Source organism: Alosa sapidissima, chromosome 16 (assembly GCF_018492685.1).
Source record: "Alosa sapidissima isolate fAloSap1 chromosome 16, fAloSap1.pri, whole genome shotgun sequence".
Taxonomy (NCBI): domain Eukaryota; kingdom Metazoa; phylum Chordata; class Actinopteri; order Clupeiformes; family Clupeidae; genus Alosa; species Alosa sapidissima.
Window position 1 is genome coordinate 10,186,379 of NC_055972.1, and position 14,530 is coordinate 10,200,908.

The 14,530-nt window shown below is 43.3% G+C and overlaps 1 protein-coding gene across 1 annotated transcript in view; it reads right to left on the reverse strand.

Annotated features, from left to right (window-relative positions):
• Window positions 1-1,150: 1,150 nt before the first annotated feature.
• The window catches only part of chrm3a (cholinergic receptor, muscarinic 3a), a 79,237-nt gene continuing 65,857 nt past the window's right edge, over window positions 1,151-14,530 (reverse strand). The window contains exons 2-4 of the mRNA XM_042066182.1: window positions 11,342-11,432; window positions 11,118-11,210; window positions 1,151-5,103 (exon numbers count right to left, since the gene is read on the reverse strand). Coding sequence (XP_041922116.1) covers window positions 3,228-5,103; window positions 11,118-11,210; window positions 11,342-11,432 — 2,060 coding nt within the window. The 3' untranslated portion in view covers window positions 1,151-3,227. The remainder of the gene's footprint in view (window positions 5,104-11,117; window positions 11,211-11,341; window positions 11,433-14,530) is intronic.

Genomic DNA, 14,530 nt, shown 5'->3' on the forward strand with positions numbered 1-14,530 from the left:
GATGTACAATGGTGCTACATACAAACATATGAGCTGGAGAAATCCATTAGTGACTCCTACAGAGGTATGCACATCCATCATTGGAGCATAAGATATATAACTCATATTGTACTCAATACTGAATATTAGTGAACCCTATACCCACCGTATAATACTACATGTCCCATGAGTCTATCCTCTTTTATCTGCTTCCTGTAATCAGTCTCTGATTCTATTCCAACAAGAACCTCAGTAATTTTTAGAAAAATAATTGAATAGTATTTTTTTTCTAAAATGTTGAGCTTACTTCAGACAGTAAATTTATATTTATCAGGGATGCTGTACTCTGTCTTGACAACATCAGGTATCCTCCTCAAAGACATACACATTTAATTCAATGTTCAATTCAGCTTATTGGAATTTGTACCTACGCCAATGATTTAGTGTGCATATCAATAGGTATTTACAGGGCCCAGCTGGAACCTTGGTACCTCATCATGATCATTCAGTGTTGTTGCTTCTTTTCGCTAAGCATGCAATTAAATGGAAAGCTGAACGCTGCACAGTGTTGTTTAAGAATTGCATTCAGTGAGTCTCTTCTGACTTTGGGGGGGTGTTGGAGGTTAATGTGTTCCATAGTTGAGCAATTCCATGTCTACTGCAGTATTGGGATCACACACAGCTGAATAGACCGTAACTATGTTTTGGCCTTTATATCAGTTTTCTATATGGCTGTGACCTGAACCATAAAAAAGTGAATGAGCATGCTTTCAGCAATTTTTGTACCTGCATCAGAATATATACAGAACTTTCATTAAATTGGAATAGCATCAGTGAATACTACAGAAACTGATTTAGCATGATAAACCCAAGTGATGCTTCATTTACAGTACATAATATAGCTCTAATTTTAAAGTAACACTATGTAGGAGTCATACTGGATACCCATTTAGTGCTCAGGGAGTAAAACCTGAGGAAGAGGGTGATGCTCCTACCTGCCACAATGCTACATGGTGCAATCCCAGGCATGTTGCATGTGCACCAGGCAATGTCAGAACAAATGAGTTTGAAGTCATTATTTTAAGATTAAAAAAAACATTGTGTTGCTTTAAAGACAGAGTCATCACATTAAAACTGTGACATTTATTTTCAAAAAGGAAAGACTGCTGGATAGAAATGCTTAGCATTGGAACTGCATTTCAGTACACTTCACAAACTGTCACAAAATGATATTCTGTAAACATTCAGAAATATTTGTTGATAAATGCACATCAGTCCCATAATAAACATGAATTAGACCACACATCAACAACATAAACCAGTTATATTCCATGTCTTAACAGGTGTTGGATCAGTCTGGTCTTTCGCTGTCTGAAAAGTTAATTGCTTGTGGAGCCACTGAGTGGACAATGAAATGATAAGAAATGAAGTATCTACATTTGTAATCAATCAATGAAAACTATTGGTTGAATCAAGTAATAAAGTCACCATGGGCAAAACACATGTACTCAAATACTTTTACCATGTTGTTAGTCGCTTTGGCTAAAATGTAATGTAATGTAAATACTGAACACTTTGGTATGAATTTGCTGCCTCATCTGTACAATGTAATTGACATTCACAAGAGCTGTTGACTTCGATTCTAAGGCATTCACTCTTCCACTAAGTAAGGCTGAATCAAATGTCTCAAAATGACTAAGGCATGGACTACTTCATTTCCCAAGTCTTTTCCTCTTGCCTCAGTGACGACTGTGAAACCATGAAAATGGCATACTGAAATGCAGGGAAATTTCTGCTCAGCAGAGGGCACTGTTACTCTTTAGAAACACTGGTTTGATTAGTTGAATAGTACCGAGATATTCCTTTGTCAATCGAACCAAGCAAAATTAATTCTACTTTGGGTGGGTATCAAGATGCATTTTGGAATGATATATAGATACATATATAATTAACTATGCAAGGAAATAAACTAATGTCATCTAGGGTTAATGTAGATGGCATGCACTATCCATTTAACTGGTCCTTGTCAAAATAATGCACATTGCAGAAAATACGTGCCATGGGAGTTTTTCAGAGCAGTTATTAGATTTCTCACAGGCTGGCAAGATCTATAATTACATTCTACACAATTTTTAATTCAATAATTATATGGTGTGCTTTAAAGCATGGCAAAATGAAAACATAAAAATAATGTCTTGGGTATCCATTTCTGAATATGGTGGGATTTTGTCAAGGCAGCTAGCTACAAGTACCTTTCTAATAAAATATTTAATATAATGTTTGGCTGACGTGTGGCATAAATTTGATTGAATATGTCCAATAATAAAAACATTGCAAGGTCATCAATATTAACACTTAGTTCCCAAACAAGGGAGTACACTTCATAGTCAATGTATAATCTATACAAGTTATCAAATACAAATCACCCAAAATGTACAAATACCAGCAATATCAACACAAATTTCTGATACATAAACAGTCACTGAAAATACTTGACGTATTTGCCTCAAACCATGTAAACAGCTAAACACAGAGAACACCAGAGCAGCTTGTACAATCAGAGTACAGTCAAAATTCAAAGATTTATCCAAACCAACAGAAATACATAAACTGCTCTAACATGGCTTGAGATGCACAGAACACATTATATTTACCCATCAAATGTTTAAGTATTTTTTAAATCTGTCCACAAAGACTGATAGTGACAATTCACAATGTTCCTTGTAGTTTTCCCTAAAACAAAACTTTAAACGTATGGGGAAGTGTTATGGCTTCATCTAGCCATTCAACATGAGCCTAAAAAGAGTTTGTGACTTTTATGCTCAGTGGTATTAATGTCTAGCCTTCGGATCAGTAAATCTAATTCGACTCAAACCAATATTTTATGAGCTTGACGTAAAAAGCAACACCTCCAGGAGACTTGGCTGAAAATTTGATGAAACAAAAATAATCCCCATCAAAGTGAAATCTGGTAATCCTTTCAGGTAGAGACAGCAAGCAGATTTTCCTCTACAATGTCAAAAGCCCTTTCTTGTTCTCTTGGTATTTCCGTTGAGCAACAGTACAGTGAAGTAGTTCCTGGCCTCAAAGTTACACGACAAAGGAGAACAGGTCACAGAGTCCAAAAATATTTTTTCCGTTCATCCATTAAGGCCACAGCCTCAAACTCGCAAATATACAGTTTTTTAATCCACATTCAGCCTAATCCTGCAGAGCAGCTGTTGTATGTATGTTCAGAGTTAACAAGTCTATGCGGAGTCCCTGGGTAACCTTCTGTGGAATCTGACGGTCTGTTTCTGCTGTAGTGGCTGTTTTCCTTCTCGCCTTCGCTTATCCCAGCGACACATCAGGATCATTTTAAAGGTGGTGCGGAAGGTCTTGTTGCAGAGGGCGTAGCACATGGGGTTAATGGTGCTGTTTACATAGCACAGCCAGTAGCCTATGTCCCACAGGGATGGTGGAATGCATTCTTTACAGAAGGTGTTCACCAAAACCATGATATTGTAGGGTGTCCATGTGACTATGAAGGCCAACAAAATGGCGCTCAGTGTCTGCGCTGCTTTCTTTTCCTTTACCAGAGACATGCGCTTGCGCTTGGTGATCTGAGTACGTGCTCGCACGGCAAAGCGTCGTGCCAGAGCTGCCTCTTTAAAAGAGATGGGCACAGAGGGTGATTTGGTGGTGCTGGTGTTGGCTGTGGCAGTGGGATCTGAGTCTGCGGATGAAGACTGTATGGCAGGCATAGACTGGACTTTGCCCATCTTGGTGGAGAAGCTCTGGAAGCTGTTGCTGCCCCTGCCGCTGCCGTTGTTGACTGACTGAGAGACGCTGTCCATCTCTGTGGCATCTTCTTCTCCAATCCGAAGTGGATCTTCCTCTGACGCCTCGTCAAAGTCCTCACAGGAGGTGACCTGTGAGTTGACAGCGGCCCTCATGCCTGGCAAGTTCAGCACAATGGAGAAGATGGCACGTGTAGCGGGCACACTGCTGTCGTCCTCGTCAGACGAGCCCGAGTGGTCAGCGGAGATCCCAGCGTCGTTGTTGTTCCAGCTATCGCTGCTGCTGTGGTCCTGCTCGCCCTCGCCTCGGCCTCTGGCCCAGCGGCCAGGCCTCCACGACCAGCAGTGGAAGCGCCCAGAGAGTCCCAGCATGGAGCCGCGTCTCTGCATCGGCCGGCTCAGTTCAAAGCTGCTGCAACTCCTGGCGCTCCCCCCGGTGGAGTGGAGGTGGAAGTGCGACTTCTCGCTACCACGCCTCCCCCCTGAACCCTGGAGCCCAGCCAGCTCCCGGGATCGATTCTCTGTCTCTTTATAAATCCTCCAGTACAGAATGCTCATGATTGTCACTGGCAGGTAGAAAGCCGCCATGGCAGTGCAGAAGGTTATAATCGGTTCTGTCAGGAACTGTATGTAGCACTTATCTGCAGGAACTGTCCGTTCCCCGACAAAGTACTGCCAGAACAGTATGGCAGGGGCCCAGAGTACCAGGGACACTAACCAAGCCAGAGCAATCATAATAGCTGCTCGTTTGGTGGTTCTCTTGGCCCGGTAAGTCAGTGGCCTGGTGATGGAAAAGTAGCGGTCAAAGCTTATGACCAGTAGGTTCATGACAGACGCGTTGCTGGCTACGTAGTCAATGGCCAGCCACAAGTCACATGCCCAGTTCCCCATAACCCAGTGGCCCATGACGATGTAGGTGGTGTACAAATTCATCGATATCACCCCTATGATGAGGTCTGCAAAAGCCAGGCTCAGCAGGAAGTAGTTGTTCACAGTCTTGAGCTGACGGTTGACCTTAAAGGACACAAGGACGAGGATGTTTCCGATGATGGTGATTAGAGAGAGCAGGCCAGTGAAGAACACGATGAGAATGACCTGCCAGATGGTGTGACCCCCAAGAGGGTCATACTGCTGGCCCGGTGCTTTGCTACTGCTCCCATTCCCCAGTGCCAGGGCAGTCAGGTTGGGAAATGAGTGCAGGAGAGCGGAGGAGATATTGCCATCTCTACCGGGGACCTCGGTCCAGGAGCTGATCTCGGAGTAAATGGCTGCTTCGGCTACACTTGGGGCGAGATACAAGCCAGGGTCTGTACTGTTGGCATTCATCATGAGATCCTGGCATATTCTGAAACAAAGCAGAGAGAAGAGCTCTGAGAAATGAAATGCAGCTTGCACTTCTGTCCATTAGATGTAGCTGCTGACATGGCTTCTGTAGTTTGCTTTGTGTACAGCAAGATGGTCAATAAGTGTGATCAAACTTTTTTTTACCACTATAGTTTTCAAAAGTCTAATTTAGTTAGTGCTCTCTGAAGGCATTGTATGCAAAAATAAAGATATGTTCCAGTTGTCATAAGGGCAATGCAAAATAGTGTTTTAATAAATATTTAATGCAAAATCATGCACAGTATACTAAGTATTTCTATATTCACACATTTGACATGAAGATATCAGACAGGAACACATCACAGGATTTCAACGAAAATTAAACGAAACAAAATTAAACGAAAAGGCTTTGAAATATCCCTGTATAATCTAAAATAACAATACGATTCAAGACTGACAAGCCGACAAGAGTATCCCGGAGTGCATGCATATGCGTATGCGCACCTCATTAAGATTCAGCAGTGGTGGCCACTATATTGGAGGATGTCCTCCTTGGCATCCATTCACAGACCCTGTGTTAATCTTATTGATAGAGGCAGAGAATAGAATGCGCCTGGCTTCAGTCCAAGGACAGAGGAACATCTTATCTTTTAAAAAGTATACCTCCCTCTCCAGAAGAAAAATATATAAGCTCGCACAAATAACACATATATTCATGTCCACACACACACACACACACACACACACACAGAGAGAGAGAGGAAGAGCACATACAGTAGTATATTCATATTTACAGAGACCTTCAAGACAATTTAGACAATGAACTACTGTATAACCCAACTCAACACAAAACCATAAACCTTGAGTCAAACTCGCAGCAACTTTTGACCAAATGTTCCAGGCTCTCACCTCAAGGGGCTCACTAAAAACAGAGAGACTAAGGTGAAGAGTTGAGAACAGATGAGGGGAGAGGTGTAGACAAGGGGAGATGAGAAGGAAGGGAGGGTTGGCAGAATGCTGAGAAAGGAGATCTTCTATTTTTCAGAAACCAATTTCCAGGTATCAACTTGATTTTGAGTGCAGGGTTATATTCTAACTATCCTTGCTATGATAGACATTACCTGTCATACAGATTTACACACACACACACACACACACACCTACTGATGCATTGTAGGGTCTGCTGTCTGACTGCATGGGCTTTTCTAAGCATGGCGGTGATTTGAAATGGTGCATGTTTATAATACTTACACCGAATAGCTAAAATTCTTTAGAAGAATTTCTAGACCATTCAGTCATATTAATAAAAACAATTTTGGTATTACAGTCATATCACAAATGTGTCATTATTAAAGAGCACACCTAACCTTTTAGTTTTAGTGCAAATAGCTGTGCAAAGGTTTATCAAGAATCTTGCCTTGGCCTCATTTTGTGATAATCTGTAAACATAGGTTAGTAGTGTCAAACAGATCCATAACTTCATATAGTAAGAGGGATCAAATGCACTGGTGGCCTGAGTATTGGGCACTTCAAACAGCTGCTGTGTGACTGTGCATTGAGGGGTTGGATGGCTGAGTGATTAAATGATTCATTGATTGCATAAAGAAGGTGTATTTGACATGTCACTGGATTTACCTCTTCCTGTCACTGAGGGATTTTGACTGAGCTGAGCTTTCGATCGGAGACACGGTCCTGTAGCTGAACTGTACACATTAGCTGCATCAATGACTCCTCAAAGTCTGCAGTCATGGTAATGTACCATCCAAGATTGATGTGTGCGTGTTTGTGCGCGTGTGTGTATGTGTGTGCACACTTTAGTGTGCATGTGGGGAACTGCACCAGTGATGACCCAATCATTAATAACACCACCTGTCCTTTGTAACATACTCCCTCTGGGAGTGCACAAAGAACTTCACACACACACAAACACACACACTTATAGACACAGTTGCACTGCAGTGTACACGCTTGTAAATTTAGACTTTGGTGTACAATAAATACAAAACAGAAAACAACTTATTTGTTAGGTCATTTAATATTTAAATGGTAAAGCACAAATGGGAAACAAAGAGGACTGTGATAACAGGCTTTGAAGCTCGTCTCTCGTGGTCCTGCTCCCTCTGAGGCATTGCTAGATCTATGTACTGGTCCCCAGGGAGGCACTTAAATGTCACTGTGCACATTTTCTCCCTTCCTCTGGAGAGAAAAGAGATCATCTCCATTCACCAGTGCACACCCACACACAATAACATGCCTCCAAGGGTCAGTGAGTGAGACCAGAGAATGTCATGATTTAAATGCCACACACACACACACACACATGCACCCACATGCACCCACACGCTCGCTTACACACACTGTCACCTATGCGTGCACAAAAACACGCACAAGCAATCAATTCCGTTAATGACAATTTCAGTTAATCACCTCACTAATGTGGAATGAGATGCGGAGTTTGATCTTTAGTGCCTTTATAGCACATTTTGTCAATATCTTCCAACATAATTAATAAAATAGATAGTGATTGAATTATGGTTTAAGTAGCTATGAGCAGAGTAACTAAGCCAAGGTAATATAAAGATCCCCAGATCTTGGGAAATAAATCAAAAGACAATCTATGATGGTAATCGATTTCAAACTGAAGAGAAAGCTGAGGAGTAGAATAATTGATGAGTGGACCGGTGAAAGGAACGGCTCCTCTGCTTGTTTTAATGCTGACTCCAGCTGACACGGACTCTGCCCTACTTTCGTTCTTCCCTATTCTCTCTTTCTCTTTCTCTTTCCCTCTCTGCCTTTCTTGTACAAGTCTCTGGGTTCCTTGTTTTTAATCTCTCTGTGTCCCCCGCTTCCTCCATGGCTGTCCCTGTCCTCCTGCAGTGACACCAGCAATAGTCTTTCCCTTTGTGTTCCACTGGCATCTCCAGTGTTTAATACCAGTGGAATATATTTGGGGAGAGCGATCAATACTCATTTTTTGGATCCCGACACAGTCTGCGCGCTGACATTTCAGGCGTTTGTCACAGCCAGGTGACAAGACACCTGATCAAGGAGTCAGCAGCATCTCCAAGCTCCCTTCCTTATGGCCCAGCTAAGTTTCTTCTCAGGTGCCTCCAGGAAAACATAAGCAGCAAAAAGAGAAAGCATAGTCCTTTACTCCCGCCACAAATAGGGAGCCTCTGGAATGACGAACCCATGTCAGACATGTCTTCCTCTTCATTAGCTGCACAATCACTGAATTGATTCCTTTCTTTCCCACCTATTTTCCGGAAAAAACATTTTACACAAACTCGTTACCTTCCTACTGTAATGACAACACTAAGGGAAAGTGGAGGAAGTGATACTAGAGTGGTCGATACACGGAGAGCTGCATGAGCATGCATAAGTGCATGTGAACAAGCCATCTTGCCCCAGCTTGTGGAATCATTGATCCTGTGTTTTATATCAACTCTATGTAAGCAATACTGTAATGGAAGCCCGCGGACTTTAAGCCTTCCAAGAGATGGCCAGGACGCATTCCCTTCGTGCAAGGGCAACCTAAGTCCCTCACCACTGACTCACGGCTAATGCTCCTTGTTTGGAATTTGGAGGCCGTCCATCTCAGTTGGCCACGGCAGAAGGAAGCTTTGCTCGGCATAGTGTGCTGCTCTCTCACAACAACAAAAACACATTCGAGACATCTCGCACTATTTTCTCTCCGGAGCGCTTCGACATCTGCTGGAGGCTGTGCTATTTTCAAAGTACACAACCATTAGGTGTATCTGATCATAGTGTTTGTTTTCAAAAAGTTCAAAAATGAGTTCAGGTGTTTTTTCACCTGGTGTAAACTGTGATACTCTAACTCTGCATTCTGCTGTTGAGTTAGCAGAACTACATTGGAGCTTGTCTTTATATTTGAGGGGGAGCAGCTAAGCCTGCTGATACTGTCAGCAGAGAAGCTGGGCTGGGTCTTGCCATACCTTGATTCCAGGAGACTGTAGACTGTGATTTCTGTGCTTAACCTTCTTCATCTGCTGTTATTGCAGCAGGCATTGCGAGGCTGCATGTCTTTATTGGGGCTGCTTTGTGAGTGATTGAGTATATTACCCTCTCACCAGAACCACGTCTCTGAGGAATGCTTACATTGGCACCGTCTTCTGTAAACAGGAACTTTCAAATGCCCCTGTTTCCAACCGAGATGAATTAACGGTGCTTGGAAATCATTATATATGAGGCTGTTGTTTTTTTCCAACAGTAGCTATTGTGGCTGTGTGGTGTACACATTCAAGGTCAACATTGGTCTCCTTATAACAGATCTAGGAGAAAATGACAAGGTTATGAATGGTATAAGCATTTTTATCAGTTTAAACATGACAGGCAATTAAAAGCTCACACACACACACACAAATTAACTCTCTGACGACGACTAATATTATTTACTCTGTGTGTGTGTGTGTGTTGTGGGGGTTATGGGAGGCTGAGTGGGAAGGGGAGGGTATATGAGTGTGGGAGTGTGCATGATTACACAAACAGGTCTCAAGTTTCATTCCTGACCAACCAGAAGGATCATGGGATTTAACATTTCCTGTAGACAGAGGTCATATCCTGTAGGATGGCCTGCAGCCTGGTTGATCAGAACTGACCTGGATGACCAGCTGCTGTATTCACTCTGCATGCACTCTCCAAGTCCTGTCACTGTGTCCCTCTGAGCACCTGAAAATATCCCCGACGGCATTTAATATAATGCATTATGCATTGGCGCATATTAAAATGCAGAGATCTCCCAAACATTCTGTAAAATCTACTTTGATGGACTATTTCCAACCAATTCAACTTCAATTGGCTACAGAAAGCCCTTACATTGCAAAAATACATCAATACATGTCTCTACCTTCTTATATCCTCTCACTAAAAAAGTTTTTCTACCTACAAAAATTAAAAGAGTGTGCAAGTGTTTGAAAGAAAACATTTGTGCAAGTTTGCTTAACATAAGCAAAAAAAACTCTGCAAGCTCAGTTTCACTTTCACACCGATGTCTCCCTTACCGTCTCAGCTTACACAATCAAGCAGCAGCACCACTCCTCCCCCCCCCCTGCTCTCTCCCTCTATCTGCCCCACTCCTCCCCCCCCCCCTGCTCTCTCCCTCTATCTGCCCCACTTCCCCCCCCCTGCTCCCTCCCTCTATCTGCCCCACTCCTCCCCCCCCTGCTCTCTCCCTCTATCTGCCCCACTCCCCCCCCCCCCCCCTGCTCTCTCCCTCTATCTGCCCCACTCCCCCCCCCCCCCCCTGCTCTCTCCCTCTATCTGCCCCACTCCCCCCCCCCCCCCTGCTCTCTCCCTCTATCTGTCCCACTCCCCCCCCCCCCCTGCTCTCTCCCTCTATCTGCCCTACTCCATCCTCCCTCTGCAGTTCCTACTGTTGCTGAACTTCATGATACTGAATTCTACACAGGCCTTAAAAGGCAGTGTGTGTGCGCCCTGGTCTACAGAGTAGACACCTCCGCGAGATGAAACGCACACTGGTTCCAGTGTAAACAGTCCGCAGAGAATGGAATCTTTTTTTTAAAAGCGAGTGGGGTTATTGGGAGAGGCCACACGTCTGCCTCCTTCTCGGCCCGCAGCGCGTGTGATTCATGCGATTCGCACAGCTGTGTGTATTTCGCTGGGGCTCTGTCCATGCCTCTGAGAGGAGGAAAAGTGGCGTGTGCGTGAGTGCGTCTGTGAATGGGAGTAAGTGTGGTCGTCTGGATTTGTGAGTTCGACAGCATGGAGGAGACTGTGTTTGTGTATGGAGATGTGTGTAGGGATGTGGGTGTGTACACTTACATTGTTCAGCGCACGCTCCCTCACTCATGCTGACATACTGTGTTTACATGAACGCACAAGATACTGAGTGAGTGAAATAGTATTTGCATGTGAGAAAGTGAGAGTAATACCATGTGTAGAGTGTGTGTGTGTGGGGTGGGGGGCGGGGGTTGCGCACACAGATGAAGATAAGAGCCATGACGGTGGGACCTTCACGGCTCATTCACAGCTCATTCACAGCTCCACTTCACTGGCCTTACAGCACACTGCAGCTCTCGGTTACAGTCCCGAGTGGATCCGTAAATAAACCAGTCTCCCATCATCAGCAGCGATCCAACCATGCGACACCTGCCAGCAAATAGACCTGATGCACACTGCACATATCAGGTCGAAACATAAACTTCGCGCCTCCTTAAAAAGGCCCATAGAACCTTGTCAGTGACTGTGACAGTAGCTTCCTACAGTACATTGTGCTTTACTGGAGCAGGTACTCTCCCAGCTCCCAATCCATACCATGCTGAATAAGGATCCCCCACTGAGACCCTGTGCTGCGTATGCTGACGGAGGCTCCTGACACGAGAGGAGAAGAGCTTTGATACACACACTACACGCACCAATGAAAGCGTCCATCACCTAGAGAAAGTCACACACATATTTGTGTGTGTGTTTGTGTGCACATGCCCATTTATGCCTACGAATGCAAAATGCTGTTCTGCTTCTTGTATCCTGAGAATCTGTTCCATGGTCATTGATTTCTACAGTGCAGCTGTACATAACAATTGGAAGAAATACATTTCTGTGTGTGTGACCATGGCCACATAGCATTAACTTTTAATACCGTCTTATGAATCCTGGGATTTGTGTTTGTTTTCTTTCATCCTATTTTTTTGACAACTAAATAATTGGATTTATGTTTGTTTTTTTTTAGTTCTGATGTTTTCGCAGTGACTAGGTGTGTGTGTGTGTGTGTAAAAGAATTGTGTGGACATTTGAATGCCTTTGTGGTTGTTTTTTCCTTTAAATTCATTGAGGGAAAATGCAATACAAAAACACTGCCAGACAGACCTGTGCAACCATTCAAAACTACCAAAGTTAGCCCTAGACATAATACCCTTAGGAGAAACACTCTCTTTAATGTTAATCTTTTTCAAATTGGCATCCTTGTGTGAATTTGAATTTGTAAAGTCAAATTCCATTCAAGGAGTTCAAACACACACTCACAACACACAAACAACAATCCCCATAGTGGGTACTGTAGGGAGTCCATGATCTAGTATAAATTATAATTGATACATGACCACTACGCCTGCGGTCAAGTAGCACAGTGAGGGTTTCACTGCCTTCAACTGCATACATCACAGTCTGCTCGCTGCCTAATGAGCCTCGAATACTAATGGGGACGGGCTCTGATCGATGAGCCGAGGTAACATATCAGCTCTGAGCGTGCTGCTGCAGGGAACATGTTTACAACAATACCCCATCAAATCCCAACACAGGGAACACTCCTGCCTGCCGCATCTGGCTTCTCTACAGATACTTGGCAAACACGTCAAACCTGCATCACCTCGCAGGAGACTTCTGACGAGTGAAGGAGAAAAGAAGTTGGTGAAGGTTTATTGTAGTTAGTGATGGCTGCTTTGCCTATACAGACAAATGTGTATACATAGCATGCAATAAGTCACTACTGATTTGCATGTTTGTGGGTTTAAACTTTAAGGGCCCTATTTTCGCGATCAGGAATGGAAGGTCAGAGGCGCAAAGTTTATTAGTGAGTGTGGCCAGTCCACATTCACTAATTTAATGGCTTGATTTCGTCGAACGTTGGGTGCAAAAGGGTTGATCTTATGTTTCTTAATCAGTTATGGGTGTTTTGGAAGTAAAATGCTTTAAACCAATGAGAATGACATCTGTCATTCCCTTTAACAGATTCTCAGGCCTATTTAGGCTGGGACTAGCAGTCAATAGGGAGAGGGAGGGCAGTAGGTGACAGTATGTTCTCAACACACGTTTGACTTGTTTATGGTCAATTATTGTTAAAGCTGGCTACAATTATTATATTGTTATTTTTTTGACTATCATGTCATTTTGTTTCATTTCTTGAAAGTATTTTTTTTTCTTTTTTCTTTGTTTTGTTAATTTTTATTACCATCTTTATTGCCAAGCATTGGCCTTAATTTGGGGAAAAAATAAAAATCCCATCTTCCAACTTTACAGCTGAGTCCTCCTGAGTGTGTCCAACTAGCTCGAGACCGCACTACTTCATCTTCCCTCAACACATAGCCTGAAAAAAGCAACACTTGACTTAACCCAATAATTTTCGAATCCTGCAGAGGAGTTGCTGCTTATATCTCGTGACAGTGCGTCTTCAGCTGTGCTTTATATGCGTCTTACGACCAGGGTTTTTTTGGTCAGTGGCGTAATGGTTTTTAGAGAGTGTAAGATAGCGATTTTTGGATCATGTACCAGACCACATCTTATGTCGTGAATTGCCACACCCCTGGACGCAAGATTTAATAAAAGTGGAGCACATGGCAAAAAATTCCTCACTTTATTGAGTGTAAGATAAGAATAAGCCTTGTGTCGCACCACCTTGCGCCAGGTGCACAATAGGGCCCTAAACGTTTAAGCTTTAGCACAATATTTATAGGTAGACACACGTGCACTGCATGTAAATGCAGGTGATAATTCTATTAATTTAGTGTAAATTGAAGACATCTAAAATATTTTTCCTTTAGAAGGTAATTGGATTTCCAAAACATTATCTTATTTGTATGCAACTCAAGTTTTAGCACTTCCAAAAAGTGGAAGGTAGTGAGAAAGAGGAGAGAGAGAGCGGGAGATCTCCCTGTAGGATTGCCTTGGCAACACTTCTTTTTCTATCAACAATGAAATTTCCTCTACTTAAGGACACTCTGGAGAGGAGCTACTCTCTGGCCCTCACACAGAGTAAAAGCTCTGCGGAGAGGCCATATTAGTGCAGACAAATGTATTACACAGCCGCCTGGGGGCTGACCGAAAGACCCTTCACTCAAAAATACACCCTTCTCTCTCTCTGTGTCTCACGTTTTTGTCTTTGATATATTCTGAGATATTCTGGGCCTTTCTTTCATCTACTGTACCTTGCTGTCAGTGGCATCGGTGGTGATCTGCTATATGCCTGTGGCTCCCCTTCAAGTTAATCCCCTCCCGTAATGGACTCTAATGTGACGATAATGGGAAGGTGAACCCAGTGGGGGGAAGCACAAGATGCTGTCGCTCATTGTCTGTGTCCCAGATGTGAGGAACTGATCAAATTATCCACAGACACAGTCAGGGCAACACAGCAGAGAACTGCTCACTAACAGGCAGGCAGGTGTCACGTATGGAAAGGGTGCCATTTTCCGTGTCCATAAAGCTAATCAGTAGCTGTTAGTGGTTGGATTGAAAACAAGTGGAAGTGCTTACAGTCATTATCTCCTTTTGCTAATGCTTAGCATTTGGATACCCATGATGTAAGCTTGTGTGTATGCATGAGTAGTACAGCAAATATGCAAGTGAGAGTGTGTGTGTTGATAAATTTTTCATCCCCTCCGCCAACGGTTGTCTTCCCGCTGAGCAAAAGCACACTTCACACTCATGTCTAGAATAGTGTATATATATCAAGCACACAAACATGTGCTAATTGAATT